The sequence below is a fragment of the Buteo buteo genome, chromosome 25, assembly GCF_964188355.1.
Source record: "Buteo buteo chromosome 25, bButBut1.hap1.1, whole genome shotgun sequence".
Lineage (NCBI taxonomy): Eukaryota > Metazoa > Chordata > Aves > Accipitriformes > Accipitridae > Buteo > Buteo buteo.
Window position 1 is genome coordinate 10,186,446 of NC_134195.1, and position 21,210 is coordinate 10,207,655.

At 41.6% G+C, this 21,210-nt stretch overlaps 1 protein-coding gene across 1 annotated transcript in view; it reads right to left on the reverse strand.

Annotated features, from left to right (window-relative positions):
• Positions 1–21,210, reverse strand: part of ATP10A (ATPase phospholipid transporting 10A (putative)) — a 122,135-nt gene that overhangs the window by 11,826 nt on the left and 89,099 nt on the right. The window contains exons 11-16 of the mRNA XM_075057284.1: positions 16,291–16,394; positions 15,993–16,119; positions 13,601–13,785; positions 11,942–12,263; positions 9,918–9,994; positions 6,021–6,146 (exon numbers count right to left, since the gene is read on the reverse strand). Of these exons, the coding sequence (XP_074913385.1) occupies positions 6,021–6,146; positions 9,918–9,994; positions 11,942–12,263; positions 13,601–13,785; positions 15,993–16,119; positions 16,291–16,394 (941 nt within the window). The remainder of the gene's footprint in view (positions 1–6,020; positions 6,147–9,917; positions 9,995–11,941; positions 12,264–13,600; positions 13,786–15,992; positions 16,120–16,290; positions 16,395–21,210) is intronic.

The window sequence follows — 21,210 nt, forward strand, 5'->3', positions numbered from 1 at the left end:
CCCTTTAAAGTCCCATATGGCCAGTGAGAAAGTCTAATGGGAAGTGGAGACTAACAGTTGACTATCGCGGCCTGAATGAAGTTACGCCACTGTTGAGTGCTGCCGTTCCAGATATGCTAGAACTTCAATACGAACTAGAGTCAAAGGCAGCCAAGTGGTATGCCACAATTGACATTGCTAATGCGTTTTTCTCAATCCCTCTGGCAGCAGAGTGTCATCCACAATTTGCCTTTACTTGGAGGGGTGTCCAGTACACTTGGAATCGATTGCCCCAGGGGTGGAAACACAGCCCCACCGTTTGCCATGGACTAATCCAGACTGCACTGGAAAAAGGTGAAGCTCCGGAACACCTGCATTACATTGATGACATCATCGTATGGGGCAACACAGCAGAAGAAGTTTTTGAGAAAGGGAAGAAAAGAATCCAAATCCTTCTGGAAGCCGGTTTTGCCATAAAAGAAAGTAAGGTCAAGGGACCTGCACAGGAGATCCAGTTTTTGGGAATAAAATGGCAAGATGGACGTCGTCAGATCCCAATGGATGTGATTAATAAAATAGCAGCTATGTCTCCCCCGACTAATAAAAAGGACACACAGGCCTTCCTAGGTGTCGTGGGGTTTTGGAGAATGCATATTCCAAGTTACAGTTTGATTGTAAGCCCTCTCTATCAAGTGACCCGGAAGAAGAATGATTTTAAATGGGGCCCTGAACAACAACAAGCCTTTGAACAAATTAAAAGGGAGATTGTTCATGCTGTAGCCCTTGGACCAGTCCGGACAGGACAAGATGTTAAAAATGTGCTCTATACTGCAGCTGGGGAGAATGGCCCTACCTGGAGCCTCTGGCAGAAAGCACCTGGGGAGACCCGAGGCCGACCCCTGGGGTTCTGGAGTCGAGGATATCGAGGATCCGAGGCTCGCTATACCCCAACTGAAAAAGAGATATTGGCAGCGTATGAAGGAGTTCGAGCCGCCTCAGAAGTGGTTGGTACTGAGACACAGCTCCTCTTAGCACCCCGACTGCCAGTGCTAGGCTGGATGTTCAAAGGGAGGGTCTCCTCTACACATCACGCGACTGACGCCACGTGGAGTAAGTGGATCGCATTGATCACACAACAGGCTCGCATAGGAAACCCCAGTCGCCCAGGAATTTTAGAAGTGATTATGGACTGGCCAGAAGGCAAAGATTTTGGAATGTTGCCAGAGGAGGAGGTGGCACATGCTGAAGAAGCCCCGCTGTATAATAAACTGCCAGAAAATGAGAGGCAATATGCCCTGTTCACTGATGGATCCTGTCGCATTGCGGGAAAACATCGAAGGTGGAAAGCTGCTGTATGGAGTCCTACACGACAAGTTGCAGAAACTGCTGAAGGAGAGGGTGAATAGAGTCAGTTTGCAGAGGTGAAAGCCATCCAGCTAGTGTTAGATATTGCTGAAAGAGAAAAGTGGCCAGTGCTCTATCTCTATACTGACTCATGGATGGTGGCAAATGCCCTGTGGGGGTGGTTACAGCAATGGAAGCAGAGCAACTGGCAGCGCAGAGGTAAACCCATTTGGGCTGCTGCACTGTGGCAAGATATTGCGATCTGGCTAGAGATTCTGGTTGTAAAAGTACGTCATGTAGATGCTCACATACCCAAGGGTTGGGCCACTGAAGAACATCGAAACAACGAACAGGTGTATCAGGCTGCCAAGATTGAAGTGGCTCAGGTGGACCTGGACTGGCAACATAAGGGTGAGCTTTTTATGGCTCAGTGGGCCCATGATACTTCAGGCCATCAGGGAAGAGATTCAACATATAGATGGGCTCGAGACCGAGGGGTGGACCTGACCATGGACACTATAGCGCAGGTTATCCATGAATGTGAAACATGTGCTGCAATTAAGCAAGCCAAGCGGTTAAAGTCCCTGTGGTATGGAGAGCGATGGCTGAAATATAAATATGGGGAAGCCTGGCAGATTGACTATATCACACTCCCACAAACTTGCCAAGGCAAGCACTATGTGCTTACAATGGTGGAAGCAACCACCAATGGTGGATGGCTGGAAACATATTCTGTACCCCATGCCACTGCCCGGAACACTATCCTGGGCCTTGAGAAGCAGGTCTTGTGGCGACATGGCACCCCAGAAAGAATTGAGTCAGACAATGGGACTCATTTCCGAAACAACCTCATAGACACCTGGGCCAAAGAGCATGGCATTGAGTGGGTGTATCATATCCCCTATCATGCACCAGCCTCTGGGAAAATTGAGCGATACAATGGACTTTTAAAAGCTACATTGAAAGCAATGGGGGGCGGAACTTTCAAACATTGGGATACACATTTAGCAAAAGCCACCTGGTTAGTCAACACCAGAGGATCTGCCAATCGGAGTGGCCCTGCCCAATCAGAATTTCTACATACTGTAGAAGGGGATAAAGTCCCTGTAGTGCACATGAAAAATATGTTAGGGAAAACAGTCTGGGTTACTCCTGCCTCAGGCAAAGGTAAACCCATTCGTGGGATTGCTTTTGCTCAAGGGCCTGGCTGCACTTGGTGGGTGATGTGAAAAGATGGAGAAGTCCGATGTGTGCCTCAAGGGGATTTAATTTAATTTTTATTTAATTTAATTTAATATCATACAGAATTAAACTGTATGATATTAGTTGCTATATAACCCTGCTACTGTATGTTATCATTACTATAATTGTTATATGCTATATCCATAGTACCATAGTAAGAATCACTTAGATCAAGCAAGAAAGAACTGTGATAAAACTAAGCAAAGTGCAGTAGTGATGGAACCAGAACTGACTCCAGCATGTAACAATCCAACGGTGTACACCATCCGCCTGCTGCGTCAAATGTCACCTGCTCGTCACACTGCACTGAAGCCCAATTCTGCTCTACCGACTGAGAGGACTTTGCACCATCCCTCCTGCCCAGACAGACTGGTATAACAGATGGAGCCCAGAGTTGGAAACTAAATGAACTCAACAAACATTTCATGAACATAACCCATGAACTAAAGGAATGATATCTCTGTGTGTGTATACATACATATATATATATAATTGTTCATATGTCTCAAAGGGATGGAAAGGTGATGATGATTGATCAGGATTTTACTAAAGGTACGGGAACTGAGCATGACGTCAATGGTATAGAATAAGGGGTGGATACTGTCCTGGTTTCAGCTGGGATAGAGTTAACTGTCTTCCTAGCAGCTGGTACGGTGCTATGTTTTGAGTTCAGTATGTGAAGAATGTTGATAACACTGATGTTTTCAGTTGTTGCTCAGTAGTGTTTAGACTATAGTCAAGGATTTTTCAGCTTCTCATGCCCAGCCAGTGAGAAAGCTGGAGGGGCACAAGAAGTTGGCACAGGACACAGCCAGGGCACCTGACCCAAACTGGCCAACGGGGTATTCCAGACCACGTGACGTCCCATCTAATATAGGAACTGGGAAGTGGGGGCGGGGAATCGTTGCTCGGGGACTGGCTGGGTGTCGGTTGGCGGGTGGTGAGCAATTGACCTGTGCATCATTTGTACATTCCAATCCTTTTATTACTACTGTTGTCATTTTATTAGTGTTATCATTATCATTATTAGTTTCTTCTTTTCTGTTCTATTAAACCGTTCTTATCTCAACCCAGGAGTTTTACTTCTTTTTCCCGATTTTCTCCCCCATCCCACTGGATGGGGGGAAGTGAGTGAGCGGCTGTGTGGTGCTTAGTTGCTGGCTGGGGTTAAACTACGACATTGTCTTAACACAAAGACGCTTTATTAATTCTTTAGCTCCCTTAGGTATTCCTACGATGTTCAAAATTTTGAGCAAATGATGGTCTTCTCCTGATAAAATACCTACTTTCAGACTGAGATCAGATGGGGATTAGTCAGGCCAAGAGGAATTTGCATTAAAAAGTTGCCACTGATTAAAAACATTGAGGATTAGATTAAATCTGGAAAGCAACTTTTACAAAATTGAGAGCTACTTTTTTTCTGATATTGAGGATAAAATCCAGTCCCCTGCTCACAGTTCACACATTGCCCTCTGGAGCAAACAGAGGTCTGAGAGCTCTGGCTCTCCTCTTTTTCCTGCTTCTTCATATCCCTTGCTCCCAAGGTGATTTGTAGGTGTCACAAGTGAGCAGATCTCTGTGCCTGCCGGTGACTCCCACCCAGCTGATGGAATTCTTGGTTGTCTTGTTAGGCAGTTTTCGATTGTATTGGGTGTGTGTGGCAAGGTTTTGGTAGCGGGGGGGGGGGTTACAGGGGTGGCTTCAGTGAGAAGCTGCTGGAAGCTTCCCCTATGTCCAACAGAGCCAATACCAGCCGGCTCTAAGATGGACCCGCTGCCAGCCAAGGCTGAGCCCATCAGCGATAGTGGTAGTGCCTCTGGGATAACATATTTAAGAAGGCAAAAAAGTTGCAGGAGACACGGAAACGGCAGCCGGAGAGAGGAGTGAGAACATGTAAGAGAAACAGCCCTGCAGACACCCAGGTCAGTGCAGAAGGAGGGGAGGAGATGCTCCAGGTGCTGGAGCAGAGATTCCCCTGCAGCCCGTGGTGAAGTCCATGGTGAGGCAGGCTGTGTCCCTGCAGCCCATGGAGGTCCATGGTGGAGCAGATCTCCACCTGCAGCCCGGGAAGGACCCCACGCCGGAGCAGGTGGGTTCCCAAAGGAGGCTGTGACCCTGTGGGAACCCCGCGCTGGAGCAGGCTCCTGGCAGGACCTGTGGATCTGTGGAGAGAGGAGCCCACGCTGGAGCAGGTTTTCTGGCAGGACTTGTGACCCTGCGGGGGCACCCACGCTGGAGCAGTCTGGGCCTGAAGGACTGCAGCCCGTGGGAGGGACCCACACTGGAGCAGTTCGTGAAGAACTGCAGCCTGTGGGAAGGATTCACACCTTGGAGAAGTTTGTGGAGAACTACCTCCTGTGGGAGGGACCCCACACTGGAGCAGGGGAAGAGTGTGATGAGTTTTGCCCCTGAGGAGGATGAAGTGGCAGAGACAATGTGTGATGAACTGACCGTAAACCCTATTCCCCGTCCCCCTGCACCACCGTGGGAGGGTAGGTAGAGAATCTGGGAGTGAAGTTGTGCCTGGGAAGAAGGGAGGGGTGGAGGAAAGGTGTTTTGAGATTTGGTTTTATTTCTCATTACCCTACTCTGGTTGATTTGTAAAAAATTGAGTTAATTTTCCCAAGTTAAGTCTGGTTTTGCCCGTGATGGTAATTGGTGAGTGATCTCTCTTGTCCTTATTTGGACCCACGAGCCCTTTGTTGTATTTTTCTCTCCCCTGTCCAGCTGAGGCAGGGGAGTGATAGAATGGCTTTGGTGGGCACCTGGCGTTCAGCCAGGTCAACCCCCCACATCAATCAATAATTTTTGCACTCCAAGATCAATGCAAAGGGCCTTTGTTAGGGCCAAGGAGTCAAGCGGCTACTGGCTCATTGCCCACTACTGGACCAAGTCCCATTTCATACACCAGGGAGGAAATGCAGACCCATAGTTTGTTCTTTACCATGGTGTGCTTCCTTTCTAATGAACTCTTTTGGTTAGTTGGGAGTAAGATGAATGAAGAAAAAACCTTCCCAATCTCTGCATCTGAGACACAGAGAGGACTCAAATTATCTCAGGTGACTAGGGAATATGTACAGTGATTCATAAACAATGACGAGATAGAGTCAGGAAGAGAAAACAACACTCAACAGCTACTTTGGGCCAATGCTGGATGGCTTTGGCATTAGACTCCTGTGTCTAGCCAGCTGAATTCTGCAAAACTGCTCTATAAAGAAACTTTTCTTAAGCAGTGCTTGTTATTTCTGTTACCTAATTTGCACATTCAGCATCATGCTGTAGCTGTTACGGAGCAGGTCCTGTATTTCTGCAAATGGCAGCCAGCTGCCTTTCAACTCTGCAAATTTCTTTGCAGCTTATTTATAAACCATTTGAAGGCTGACCTAATACTCACTTAGCACAAAATAAACCCTGGAAACATGTGGTGGCATAAAGCTGCCAAGTCAAACACTTACTGCATTTTTGTAGAAGAAATACAGCACCATGTTGGCGAGTCGGGAATAACACCAGTGGCCATGAACAAGCAAGAGCTTCTCCAAATGCCGGAACCTTGGGATTGCAAAGTCACTTGCCATCACCGCCTTTAATGAAAGAAAAGTTGGAATCATTATTGTAAAGTGTCACTTTCAACACCAACAGTGAATCTAGTCATCTTCTCAACTCATACAGTCAATGGAAATTGTACCGATGAAGAATGAAATCCATTACAGTGAATCTGAAATGCAACTATTCCTGCACTGATTTGGAATACCCGTGAGCAAACCCAGCAGCTTGGCAGAACATGCAAGGTGACCCGGTCCTCACCCAAAGGAGATTACAGTCTGCATTCCAGATGGTGACAAGCAGCAGCAAAAAGTGAGAGGTGGGAGAATGGCTGGCAATTGCAGTTGCATGAGCATGAAGGCTCAGGGCCTGCGTGTGAACATCTTGGTGGCTGTAACATCTTTCTCTGTAAAAACTACAGGGTACTTACAGGGCAAAATGAATTTCCAGAGAATAAATAAGAAAAGCACAATTAAGTGGTTGCGTCATAATTACTGGACTTTGAAAGGCAAAACAATGAAAATATTAGTTTTAATTACATTTGCAATCCTGGCTTATAAAGTTTACTGAGCTGCCTGAGATATCAGTATTTTGAGGGATTTTTAAAAATGCATGTTTCCGAAAACTGCCTATGAAAATATCACACTAGATGAGACTCCTCTGGGACTGTGCAGGCTGACAAATCACCCAGTTTCTCTCTACTTCTGACTAAAATTCAGGGTACTGTACATCTAGATGAGACCTTCTTGTAAATGATGGTGTTATCACAGTTGTTTCATGGTTTTCCTTATTCTTAGGATCACACTAAGATTTCATTTAATATTATTTTACATTTCCTTTTCTATTTTGGTATCACCTTTCTTCTCACAGTTCAGCAAAAACATGAGGAAAGGTGAAAACCTCCAAAGGAGCATTGTCTTCTTTACACTCTGCAGGGTGTATTTTGGCTGTATTTTAAAATGAGAGACATCTTTCCTTTTAATTTTTCATAATTCCCTTTCTTGGTAAATCATCAAAAGGGCTCAATTTTCCCAAGTAAGTGCTTGTAGAAGCTATTAAAATAAACTCTAAAACAGTATGCAAGAGAAGGTGTAATAATGTAATTTAAGCAGTAGATGTATATAAGCACTGGGATATTTTTTAATATGTTGACACATCCTAGGATTTCTCAGGTACTGAGATATACTTGTTATAACCTCCCTGCACAGGATAGTCTGACTTGTCTTGCAGACATACAGCTACCTTGCAGTTTGAGGGGAATAGGGCTGTGTTATGTCTGCTTTCTTGTCCTTCACCCCGTCTCAGACTATTCCAACGTTAAAACAAAACGGTTAGCTTCTTTTCATTTGTGCTTCTAACATAGTACTTCACAACACATTGTGATAAGTGTAGGGTTTTTTTTTTTTATTCCATTTTGATTACAGTGAGGAACACAGCAAGGAAGATAGTGTTATCCAATTACATTTGCATGTTTATTTCACCTCAAAATATCCCCTTGATTTTCACATTTTTATTTTTTTCCTCCATTTTTTTTACAGGAAAAAGTGATTCATGCTCCACATGCTTCCACAGAATGTGGAAAGAAAATAAATCAGAAAGTATTGCTGGTTTAGACATCTAAATGCTCAATGCCTTTTGAGTACCTGCATGTGTAAGATTCTGACACTTGTTTACGGTAAAGAGACCTGCACAGTTCCTTAGGACCTTGCAGCAAAGGAAGGGATCTATAAACATTTTCCACTCTGTTGAACTTTTATTTAGAAAATACCAGGTAGTTTAATGGGTTAATGATCAAATAGCTTTCAGATTTGAATACACCTGCAAAAGCCAGGGGCATTTGAGGACTGGTTACTGGAAGTGTATGAGCTCAACTGAAAGTGACATAATTGGGAGAGGAGTAAAAAAAGTGCTATGAGCACTATATGCCTGCATTAGGAAAAAGAGTGATCTGAATTAATACATAGATGATAGGAGCTGGTAAGTTCATAAGAGATGGTAAGACCTAAGGAGTTTGGGGCAGACTTTTTTGAACTGATAGGCTTGGAGGGGACCCCACAAAAACAGTCTCCTCTGGGCTTGAGCCTGGACTGCCTGCAGAGTGATACTGCAGAAGTTATGCAAAGCTCTTGGAGCCTGGTGAAGGCTGTGGAACAACAAATACACTTGGTATCAGCTTAATCCAAGACTTTCTTTTCTCCTGCCCTGTCTGGCCATCAAAGTCACACTCCTAGGGTCTATGGCTGGGATGCCATATGCACAATAAATATCTGAATATTTTTGTGGTAGCTTCTTTCCAGTCTAATTTACAGCTGCTAACAGTTTGGAGAAGCATTTTTAAAGGATTGCAGGCCTGCAATCTGTCTGTTTGAAGAGCACCGATGGACATCCATTTGTCCTGGAGATTACTTTGACTGAACCTACTGGATGATTACAAGAAGGAGAACAAGTGTAATAGTTCTGCTGGGTCAGGCTGAAGCCCATCTTCCCTAGTATCCTGCCTCCAACAATGGCCAAGAGAGCATGCCTTCAGAAGAGTATATGAATAAATAAGAAAAAAATCTACTGACTTTTCTCCAGAGTACTGTCCTAGCTTCTGGTGATCTGCATGTCAGAACATGCACAAAGTTGACATCTGATTTCATAGCTCAGTTAAATTTTTGTTTCATAAATTTGTGTGTTGACCCAAATAAATTACAGCATTCATGAAATCCCATGCAATAATACTCTATAACCAACTTGCACACTGTGTGAAGGAGGCCCTTCTTCCCTTTCAAGCAAAACATCCAGCCAGTGTTGCAAAAAATGCAAGTGGGTCAGAGAACCACACACCGGTAAGTAAGTTAAGGAGCATGCTCATCTACTCAGGTCCTCAGGATGGAAACACTTGCCATCTTCTCTGAAAAGCTCTTTGACATATACTCAGCTACTCCATTATCTCCCACAATCAGTCTGCACCTACCCCAAATACAAGGTAGGTTATGAAAATGAGGTATCTTCCTCATTCTCTGTGTCTTACTGCTACGTCTGATGCTAACAATGCAACTGAACTGCACTAGCAGTAGAGTAATAGGTTATACGGTAGGTAATACATCCTATACATATACATTCTCTCTTCAGGGGATGGGAGAAGTTCCTCTCATACAGTCGTAAATACAGTAATGACAGGCTGAACACATCCAAAAGACTACAGGGCAAGTGCCCTTATCTTGCTGTTCCCTGTGGCAGGCAATGGGGAGAAAACCAAGGCTTGGAAGAGTGTGTAGAGAGCAAAGGGCTGCAATTTTCTCTTTCTTCACTGTTCTTCCGTCTGACTAGGCTGAGTGAGTGAGATGTGTGGGTGGCTGGGCTAGGGGTCACCACCATACCACGCAAATAAGCTGCATCAGCTGGATGGGCTTGTGCAGCTACTCCACAGGAGAAGTATACCCAAGCAATCCAGGAGAGAGGAGAATAAAAGCCAGAATAAGGCAAACCTTTATTTCCTAAATAATGCATAGCTGAGCTTTTTTCATCCTTTAAAACAGTATTTAATAAATGACTTCTTAAAACATATTGCGTAGAGGGATCTGATAAGTTGAATTTTCTGAGAAGGTAGCGTGTTTAAACTCACCACAGATCTGAGAACAAACACAAGCTCAAACTCAAGTTGAAAGCATCCTTACAACACACAACTGGCACTCCTGAGCACAACTTGACACTTCTCCTTTATTTGTGTTGGCTATCCAAAGGCAGCTTGGTCAAGCTGACATATGGGAAATACCTATTTCACCCTTTCATGGGAGTGGTTTTCAGTGAACGAGCAACATTACCTGCATGCCTTCTTGACCAGAGATCCCCACACCAACATCTGCCACTTGGATCATGCTGACATCATTAGCACCATCACCTAAAGTTGACAAGATACAGTTTTATTGTCACTAGTAGACCAGGAACAGTTAGCAGCAGCAAAGCAAAGGAAAGCCCATTGTTACCGAGTGTTGGCTGAGTATAGTAAAGGAGATGTGTACTGAGTGTTGGGTGAGTATAGCAAGGGAGATGTGGGGTAGGAAAGGATCCATCTTTGGAATATAAAGTTCAAAGCTTGGCAAAGCTGCCAAGACATTCATATCTTTGTAGACTTTTTTTATCATGGAAAAGTAAAAATAAAGCAAACCCCTTTTTTTTAAGAAAGACCTAAGATTCCAAGTATCTGGCCTGAAGTGCACAAACGCTAAAACACTGGAAGGCTGAGAAAGAGCTTCCCCATACTTCTGCTTCCTGATTAACTCTCTGCCTGCAATTAGGTATGACTAAGAATGAAATGTGCAAGGAGGTCTAAAGCCAAGGAGAATGTCTACAGAGTAAAAAATACAATAAAGTTAAAAAGCAGATGAATTCTTGACTCAGGTTGACCAGTCCGAGAACTTTAATACACCCATCACAGGCAGATTTAACTGGAATGGTTGCACAGTCACCATCCCTTGCTCTGCTTCCAATCGTGATACCACAAATGATAGGTGCCATAGAAAGGATACAAGAATGGGACATGTATCTACTTCTTAACCTTTTAAATTGCACCGAGTGTGCTAGTGGAAAATGAAACTGTATTAGCCGATGACAATACACTTGGTTTTAACCTTCAGTGGCTACAGCATACATTCACACCTCACTCCAGTTTCCCTGCTGTTGGCACATATAAGAGTGCTATCTGCTTACCTGACAAAGCTGATGTTTTTGTGACCGTGCGACACAACCCCAAGTTAGCTCATGTTGATTAAAAGGGAGGATGTATACAGCTAGGCTTTTAAGGCAGAGCAGGAGCTTGAGTTCAACTCACAGGCTTGAGATGCTCAGAAAGAATGAAAACACAAGCAGCCCAGTCTCCACTAGTGCTTTTAAGCATTCTGGATAATTCACACTAACCACCCATACATTTTTGACAACATACACAAACAATTATGTCCACAGTCAGTCAGACAAAGATTCAGTAGGAGGAAGGCAGATTTGAGCTGATATAATATAGTGAGCATGAGCACTACTATAATCAGCACACATTTGGTGATGTGGACGTCACAGGAGTCTGGCAATTATTATATGTACTTAGGGTTTCTCATGGGGTATGTCCAACCCACATGTGTTGCTGCTATGATTAACCAAGACAGGTAGATGAAAGTGTGTTTGTGACAAAATATGCTGCAATCATGTCTTGTAATGCAACGTAAGCCTAAGCTTGAGATAGGGAAAGAACAGCTGGTTGACTTTTCCTATGTAAAAACCATGCAAACATTGAAGAGGCTGCCACGTTTAAAACAGGGTGACTGACAAAATCTCCCCTTTGCCAACTAAGCGATTAGCTGGGAAGAAGTGAAAGCAGTGGCACAATGCCAGTCATAAACCCATTCTCTATACTGACAAGGCCAACTCATATCCGCTGTATGGCTGACTTGTGATGAAAAACGCAGAACCTTGAGTTTAAACATGATTGGATGAAACAACACCGAGCACAATGTTGTTCTGTGTAATACAGTGATTGGAAACTGGTGTTCTGCACAGCATCAGCTAGCCCAATTCTTCACAGCTGTGTTCGGACATGCCAAAACCTCATAGCATACCTGGGTCCTGATTACCTAACTTCTGTAGGAAGAAATCCCAAATACTACTCCAGAGTTCTATCTTGATTTTGAGTAAGTATGTTAGAGTAAATATGTTAGAGTTGTCCAACACATTTTCAGGCAAAACTGGAAGGCTACTTGAGTTGTGAGGCAGCTGGAAGGGTCCCATTGCAAGTCAAAAAATCAAAATTCTCAAGGCACAGTATATATCAAAGCAGGCTAGTTTAAACTGAGATATTTACCTATTGCCAAGGTCATTGCTTTGAGTTTGTCTCTGACTAGTTTCACAACCATGCTCTTTTGGAGTGGGGTAGAGCGACAACACAGTACTGAACGGCATCGCTTTGCTAGTGCAAGAAATTTGTCTTCTAGTGTAGGTTCCAGGGCATAAGCTAGAGTCCTTCCATCAATCACTAGGCCCAAGCTGGAAAGCACAGGGGAAGAGGGTGGATAGAGAGGGGTGAACCCAACAGTCATGTTTCCAGCAGCTTCGTCTATTGTGGTGTTTGAAAATTTAGACTCTACACATTGCAGACACTGTTCCAGCAAGACAGCACATGTCTCCTGAAAAAAAAATTCAAAATAAATATGCTTGAGAGAAAAGAACATGTATTCAAACATTTGTGTTTGCTGTATACTTAGGCATAAGGAATATGGGGAATGTGTTACATTTGCTGCACTGTTAAAGTTTTAATTTCTAATAATCTTTTCTATTTGCTCTAAACACTTAATTCTTGCAGAAGATATGACAGCAATGAGGTCTCATAAGACTTAAAATCTAATTCCTCTTTAACACGCAGTATTGTATGCTAAACTAATTTCTTTTAGCTCCTCAGAATAACAGTGCTGGGAAATGATATAATCAGTATCAGTACCAAGTTAAGTATGGTGATGAACACCATGTACACGCCTACAACTCAGATCAAATAGTTATGCATTGTTAAAGGCCAATTAAAGGTTATTTAAGCTGAATTCTCTCTCTAGCCATACTCAACTAAAAGATGTAATATATGAACTTTTAAAATGAAATGTCGTTGGTTTTACAGCAAAGTATGACAAAAAAAGAAAGATCATGGAAAATCAATTTACCAGTTCAGTTGATACACTCAAGAACGGAAAATGCTGTTATCTTTTCTTCCTTTTTGAAAGAAATTGGAGCTGGATACTGCTGGCCTACCTCTCCTCTGCTGATCTGAAGTCCAATTTTATCAACCCATTAAAGGACTATAGCACTATCAGTCTGGTTCCTTGTATGTTAGACCGTATCAGTAAACTCTTTGTGACTGCTTGCAACAAGTTGAGCACAGGAAAGATCAGTAATTCAGAAGAATTAGAAAAGGTCTGTTAGGAAGCAAGGCATTACTTTAGATGTGGTTTTTGAACTCTCAGTGTTAGCATCGAAATTTAAGTATTGCTTCTACCGCCAGAGAAAAAGCCACCTGAGAAAACATGAATGACTGCGTTATCTAAATACTACATTTCAGTGGTGTAAAATAAAGCACAAATTCTCAATAGGTAATCAATTGTTTTCTTCCTCAACACATGTTTAATAACAGGTTGCTTTTGGAGACCCACTAGTGCCAATAAGCAAAACTAGGGATGTTTTGAGAATGCATACCAAAGAAAGGCATTTATGCTGCTATGGCATATTTTCATTCATGGAGCCCACTACACACAGTTACATATCTTCAGTAAGTTTATGATACATGACACTATGACTTTGAAGCATAATTCACTGAAAAGTATTCAAAGACATGTCCTACCTGAATATTATGGAGGAAGCAGGAAAAGAAGAAACAAAAGAGAGGGAAAGGAAAAAAAGCCATCAAACTTTTAATTGTACAAGTTGAAAATAAAGCAAAGCTAGTTCACAAGTAAACTTGTGTATTGGATCTGCTTACTGGTGATTCAGCATTCAAAGTGATGATTTCTTCATCATGATCTAGTAGCTTGCAGGCATATGCAATATTAACAGCTGTTTCTTGCTTGTCTCCAGTAAGAACCCAAATCTGCAACCCAGCTTTGCGCAGGTTTGCAATGGTTTCTGGAACACCATCCTGCAAACGGTCTTCAATGCCAGTTGCACCTAAACACATAGAAAAAGCAAAGTATTCCACATTAAATGAACACTTAGGGTTCACCTGAAATTGTAAGCTTGGATTTTTCAAAAAACCCCAGAAGTTTTATTGGGAATTAGCTAAACTACCAATGGTTGCAAGACTCGGGCAGCCTTTTTGGGGTATTGAAAAAGACGAGCGGAAAGTAGATGGGGTAAACATCTGCATCAACAGCCAACAACAAATCCAGAATTCAAAACTTCAACAGCAATCTGATGACACTTCTAGTCTCAGAAGTTCACAATGCTGATGTATCTTTGCTTATTGTGTCCCCTTTGTATCTTCACCGTTTCTTCTGAATCTTGCTAGAGAAGATATTGTTGCTTCTAGGAGATCGTTTCATTTCTTAAGGGTCTTAACTGCCTTTCCTCAACTAGAAGATGTTGCATCACTAGAGATTTCTCCCTTTTGAAGGGGAACGACAGCAGGACTGCAGCTTGGCAACAGCACATTAGGCTGCAGACATAAACCTTTTCCTGCCTTGTTGCTGCTTTTTGCTCTTGCAGAAAGACACTGGTTGCCAAATGAGATATAGCAGAGAATAAATCATAAATCTGTTGGCCATGATCTGAAAGTAAAATGTGGCTTTTTCACGCTTTCAATGTATCTTTCTACCTCTTTATAGGAGACTGAGTATCTTTTCTATGCTTTCATAAATCAATAGAGAGAGACAAGATTTTCAAATACTGTAGCAAAAGCCACTCGGGACCAAGTTCAGTGTCACCACTGATACATCAGGGCTCCACTGAGTTTCAGAGAGGCTTCAATGTGAGGAAATGTGAGCCCTCACTACTAGAGAATGAGGAGGTGACATGCAAGTTACCTGAACAACAGGGAAAGCAAAGTAAACTTTCCTCAGTTATTTATTATTCCTATGGTTGTTCCTTGAAAAAAACATTTTAGCAATAGAAGTCCACGTGAAGTCTGAATACCAGTCAAGTAGGTGGAAATACATTCTTAGGGCAATGTCAGGAAAGCTATTACTATCCAAAAAGTGTACAAAGGAAATGATATTCCTTTTCCAGACTCACTTTTTTATTCCCATTACCTAATCATAACTGATAACTGCAAGATACAAACCATGGCATGAGGTTCTTGGAGAACGACTGAATGGGTGCTTTACTGCTGGCTAGAGCTCACTTATTTGTCCAGCAGTTCAATTTCACTTTTTTTTTTTTCTCCCCCGGGAGTGCAGCCAGAGCCAACAGGCACAACCATGGTGGAATCTTCCTGATTAATGTAGTCCAAATTAGTCACCTCATGCTCTCCTTTAAGTCAGAGGAGAGAAACAGATGCTTCAAGGGCATCATTCATCTAATCCTAAAGTGGGTATCTAAGACAGACCAAATGAACTGCACTTTCTTTTTTTGTCTCTCTATTGGTTATATGGGGACCCTTAGAGATCTGTAGTAGATAAATCAGAAGCTGGGTGAGGTGGATCTCATCTCCCAGAGACAGGCACGTTGGCAGCTATTGAAGGTTGTTATCTCCAATAGTGTTATGGCTGTCCCAGTTTCTTTGCCAGAGAAAGCAGTTGGATGCTTGGAGTAATAGTGAATATATATACATTTTAGGATCTCAGTGCTTTCAGCATCTCAACTCAGCAGAGGAAGAATATGACTTAGTTCTTGGAATACATTTTATGTACACTGATTTGAACTGCATCATTATGAAGTACTGCAATCTCCTTCCACAGAATACACAGGCCCTGAGTGCATGTGCTGAACCTGATGTATATGAGAGTTGATGCCTCTCACAAATGCAGTTTATGAGCTTTGCTTTATGGGTGTCTCTGGTGCCCCTGGAGTCATGAAAGTCTCTGACATGTTGAAGTGGCACTAAGCTAATGAAATTCTGTAGACAGTTTGGGCCAACTCCTCCTCCTATTTAGAGCAGCAGTTCCCATTTATGATACTGTGTCAAATTCATCCCTGGTATTACTCCACTCATTTCACTACTGATAAAATGATGGCAGGAGCAAGGAAAACAGGGTATATCTCTTCTGTTAATTATAACCCATTCCTTTGTGGTGCTGCACGTGACAGCCATGACAAAGTCCAAAAGAAGCCAATTTCTGTACTGTCAGAAACCATTTAAGGGAAAGAACAGATTTCATTGCCAAGCTTTCAGAATTTTTAATACATTTTAATTTCATGTCCAGCTCTCATTTCATTACCTAGCAGATGCAGATTCTTCTCTATCCGCAGTGCTGACTGAAACAGAAGTTCTTCACGATTTTCAATAGAGGATTCTGCTTCTAAATGACTTTTTAACCAACAGGCATACTCTTCCTTGCTGAGTACCTATTAAAAAGAGTATGTGAGGACACAGTCAACGTGATGCAGAGGCATTCATACTTTATTGAATAAAATGAAAAAGAAGTTATGAATCAAGAACAACAAATTAATAAATGCCTTCAGTAATCTTTGTTGAGACTCTCCTTAAAAGCGAACTAAGAGTTTGCATTTACTTACTCTTTTTGCAATACAGAGGGTCCGCAGCCCATCTACAGCGTACAGATTAAGGTAATTCTGGGTTTTGCTTTGGATTTTTTTTTGATGTTTGCCCCGAGGGTCATCTAGATAAGAGTAAAAAAAGAAATTAGTGATTGAAAACTAACAGCAGCTGAATGGCCTCAGAGAATAAAAACTTGTCTACAGTACTCATTGTACCAACACTTTATAACTGATACTTTTAAAGAGCTGCTGATGTCTCCTGGGAAACTCAAGTAAAACATTCCTTTTAGGAAAAAAAAAATAATCTTGTCTTTTTGTTCTATCTTTTCTGTCTTCTCTCTTTAAAAGTCATTATGAAAGTACATTAGAAAGACCTTCTTTTTCTTACTCCTTAAGTATTTGTTTGGCCTGAATGCTTTAAGAAATCATGATAATCTTCACAGCAAACAATAATGTCAGAAAGAGAAGTATGATTTCAAATACACTACTAACAAATGCTTCTTCAAATCTCATCATGTGCAGAAAAAACACTTAAACATAGCACTTCATTTTCCCCCAAGGTTAATATCTCAGAAGAACCAGAAACAGTTCTCTGCTTTGTATGTCTAAGTGTATGAAGGTGCTTCTGTTACTGCTGTACTGATACTACCTATTGGCCTGAGTCAATGCAAGAAGTTCTGGGTATGACTGTGATTTCATTTAGAAGACAATTTACACTTGTGAAGACCTCACAGCTAGTTTCTGCAGCAGCACAACTTCCACTTAGCTTTACTCTTCACTTAAAGCCATGTGTAAGAACTCAAAATCAGGACTTAGCATCTGTTCCTTTTCTCTTTTTAGCTGGGATTGGTTCAGTGTGCTCACACTGTGTTCAAAAGGAGTAATGAATATGATGGTAACACATTTTGTTCCATCTCTTTACCTGAAATGATGTCTTCAAAAGTTAAAAACAGGTGATACGCATCTTTTTATCATCTAGGATCAAGACAGGTTCATGTACAATGTACTGTAGTAGCAATCTTAAATAATATGAATTGCAAGGTTAGTACTAAAGTAAATGTACAAGCTGGTAAGTTTTTAGATTGGAACCATTGAGTAAGAATGACCAGTACCTTATGGCAGGTTTTCCTATTCCCTGATGTTATATAATTTTTTTTTCTAAAGTCTGCATGTTTTTTGGGAGTGTAGAATAATTTCAGAATTATAATTTTGTAGTTGGAGCTGTTCCTTAATGCAATATTTGTGTTACTAGTACTTGCACAGTAACCAGTCAGAAAGTCAGGTGAACACCACTCATCACCAGAAGTCTGACCACCTGAAGAGACCTACTACGTATGATCTCAGTTCACCATTGGATGTGCTCACATCTCTCAACTGACCATACTGAGAAACTACAGGCACTATACCCTTATATTAAGCACTTAATCCAGGTATCTAAATTAGATGACACAGATAGCTTACTGTTTATACTTTTTGCTGCCCATTTTCCCAGTGTGCATTTATACCCAATGTGATCTTGCTATGTGTGACCACGTATATACATGTCTATTTGTCTGTCTATAAACTCACAGAGCATTCAGCACTTTCATATTTGTACAGCAGCACCATGTCTAACCAGGCGTTCAGAGGCTCCAGCACAAACATGTACAAGTATTGATGTTGTAGGAAGGAAGGAGCTGGGAGCTTGGAATCCCAATATTCTGGTTTTTGTTCCTGTTATCTCAACCATGTATCAGCACATTTTACTCACTGTGTAGCTATTTTCTCACCTTTAAAGACTGTCCTATCCTCTCTAGGTCTATAAAACTGGGAGTGTACAGACCCAGTTGTTCCTAAAGGAATCCATAAAGACAGTGGTATTTCAAGCATTCCTTCATTTTAGTTCTATCTCTGATTAAGGTCATGTGGTCAATACTGGTAGGGATATTCTGGTGGGCCTGTCCACCTATGTATTAATGCTACCTATGCTATCACTATAGATTTCCTCAAAGCATCAGTACAGATATGTTATTCCAGAAGAATATCCCTATAAATATGATTTGCAACTGGAAAGCCCCTTCTTGCACTATAGCTTGTGGCTCCAACAAAAACACCATGAGGTTCCTTCAGAAGCTATTAAACCAGCTCACAACAAGATTCAGCTGCAAAATGAAGTAGAAATGTGCATATACTAAACTGGCAACCTAACAGTTTCATTTAGCTTCCTTTCTATTTGTGCATGATAATCTTTTTGGCATATGTGACTCGCCTGTGTAATATAAGAAATTTTTTTCTGGGACAAATACTGCAGCAAACCTTCTTGTAGGCTTCTTGTATTAGGGAGTCAGCTTTTTTAACTTTAGAAGAATAAAGTAGGCAAGCACTCTTCCTAATTTATTGTTTTATATTACTATTCCAGAGAGAAGTGCCATATTTCTTGCATATCCCCCACAAAACTGTGTTATGGGAGTGGCTATTTGTCACCCACGGATTTCAAATGGTGCAAACTTGAATAGGTGCTTAAACACACCAAGAGTCATTCCTATCACTTTAAGTGTTGTTAATCACTTCAGATCTGTCTGAGTGCCACGGGCACTAATGCAGTGATCACAATGTTATATGCTTATTCCACCTTCAAGGAACAAAGACAGTATTTCTCTACAAGTAGAGATGCGCACACCATTTTCCACATGAATTCTCAATTCCCGCGTGGAAAAAACTGTATCTCCCTCCTCCACCAGCACATCAATGAGAGCTAAACCCCTTCTAGCTCTTCATGTGCCTCATCAGTCTTGCCCTGAGATTCATCTTGTGCTCAGAAGTTAAAAGGAAGAAAGGAATCTCTTGCAGACAAAACACAGTTGTGGAAATTCTTTTTAGCTGGGATGCAGTGTCTATGCTGAGCAGTGTGACCATGTGCACCATGGAAGTGAAAATCAGCAAATAAGTCTTCTCCAGAGGAATGATAGAGTGCTAGTCGTGTTCTGCTTGCTTCACTTCCTTCCATAATCACAAGCTGCAGAAAGCCAGCCCAGTCATTGTTTTCTCAATGACTTATGTTCACAGTTCCTGTGTGAGTTGGTTATTGACTCAAACAGTGACTTTATTTATGAACATGGTGACTCTTGAGATAAAGTAAAAACAATACACTCTTGGGAATAATTTCAAGGCTTTTGGAAATATCTGTAAAGCTATCAGAAAACATCACATTTCACAGTCTCAACTAGATATACAGGCAGAACAAATTGAGTCAATTCAGAAACTTTTTAAGTTTTGAAGCTTATGGCGATTTCTGATTTTCTACAAGACACAACTGAAGCTACAACATAATACATTTGCTTCTGGCGCTTCCTCATGTCATATTCTAAAATGCTCTTCCTCTCAAACAAACAGGACACTTGTGTCTGATAAGACCCAGTCATGCAATGTGATGTTAGAGTTGGGAGATTAGGGACACAGTGTTGCCTTAGTCTTTCAGTCTAAGAGCACAAGTACCACAAAGTCTCAAGATGCACGCTTGACTGGTGTACAATTTACATGTCCCTGAGGCACTAAGATAACAAAGAGCAAGCACTGGGATTAGCTGTCATGTCGATTCACTTATTGGTCAATTCCTTGAAATGATAAATGCCTGAATTCTTGTAGTATTACATCTCCTCTCACAGTCATGTTCCACCATCACCAGAGAACAGGATGAAACCACCAACAGGTCCCGCAGTATAGATAATAGCCACAGCACAAAATTCCTGAGGCTCCCTCTACCTGGGGAATACCTCCCTGTAATGGGAAAAAGATGCCATTCCCTCAGGAATTGAAAACATATCCACTGACATTAGGATACTGCAGGCAGAGATCACGAATTCAGTTCCAGGAGTGAAGCCACTCACAAGAAATGTCAAACTTTTTCAGACAGATCTGTTGAAAGGTACAGAATTACTGAAGCCAGCAGTGGCTTAGAGGGCTAGCTAGAAAACAAGGGAAACTGCTTATGAGGTTCTAGCGGCTGCACTTTATATTGCTTGCAAAAGCAAAATATACTAAAACTCATAGTTCAATTTGGGCTAAAAAAATTAAAAAAAAAAAAAAGGCACAATTTCAAAGCCACTTTCAATTTGCCTGCCTGTAGAGATGGTGGAATGGCTGTATTTGTCCAGCTACAGAATCTGTTCACTGCCAGCGCCGATCCTCAGGAACTTCACTCCCCCTTCGCTGATATATACCACCTTTTGTAATGTTGCTGTTTGGTTTCTAACTGGCCTTGTTGGTTTTACCTAGGTGGGTCCTAGATCTGCCTGGAATTTGCCTGAAAATTCCTTGATCCGTTGAGTCTACTGTGAACAGACACAGCAGCTCCAAACATAGTCTGTTATATGGTGACAAAATATTTGAGACTTGGCATAAAATAACCTTTTTTTTTAATGCTCAGTTCTCATTCTGAGAACTCATTTCCAAACATTATTTTCTAGGTAGGTTATTAGAAATTCTCAGTACTACAAATTCTCTGTTAGTACTTTGGAGGGAAACAAGTTTCCACAGATGCTCTACACACCTTCTGTGATATCAGATCTTTACTAGAAAATTATTCATGAATACTTTGTTGTTAGTTAAGGACAAGTTGTTCTTAATTTTTTTGGCTCAGCTTTGATTTATATGGCTGTAAACAGAAAACTAATGCCTACATTTTTCTGTATTTCATTAAACTAAAATTACATAGTATAAGCCTTTCACAATTGTTTACTCCAACTAATGTCAAAGTAACCACAAAGTCAATGCATTAGTGAAACATGGGAAGTACCTCTAGCACTTTTGGGCTCTGTCCATTTATACTGGCATAACCTTTAAACACTGGATTAAATTCAGTGTTGAAAATATGGTAAATTAGATGCAAACTGATTCATGCAAACTGAAACCTGTGTGTCTCGTCTAACTTCTGAAAGCTTACAGGGTTCTTCTTGAATC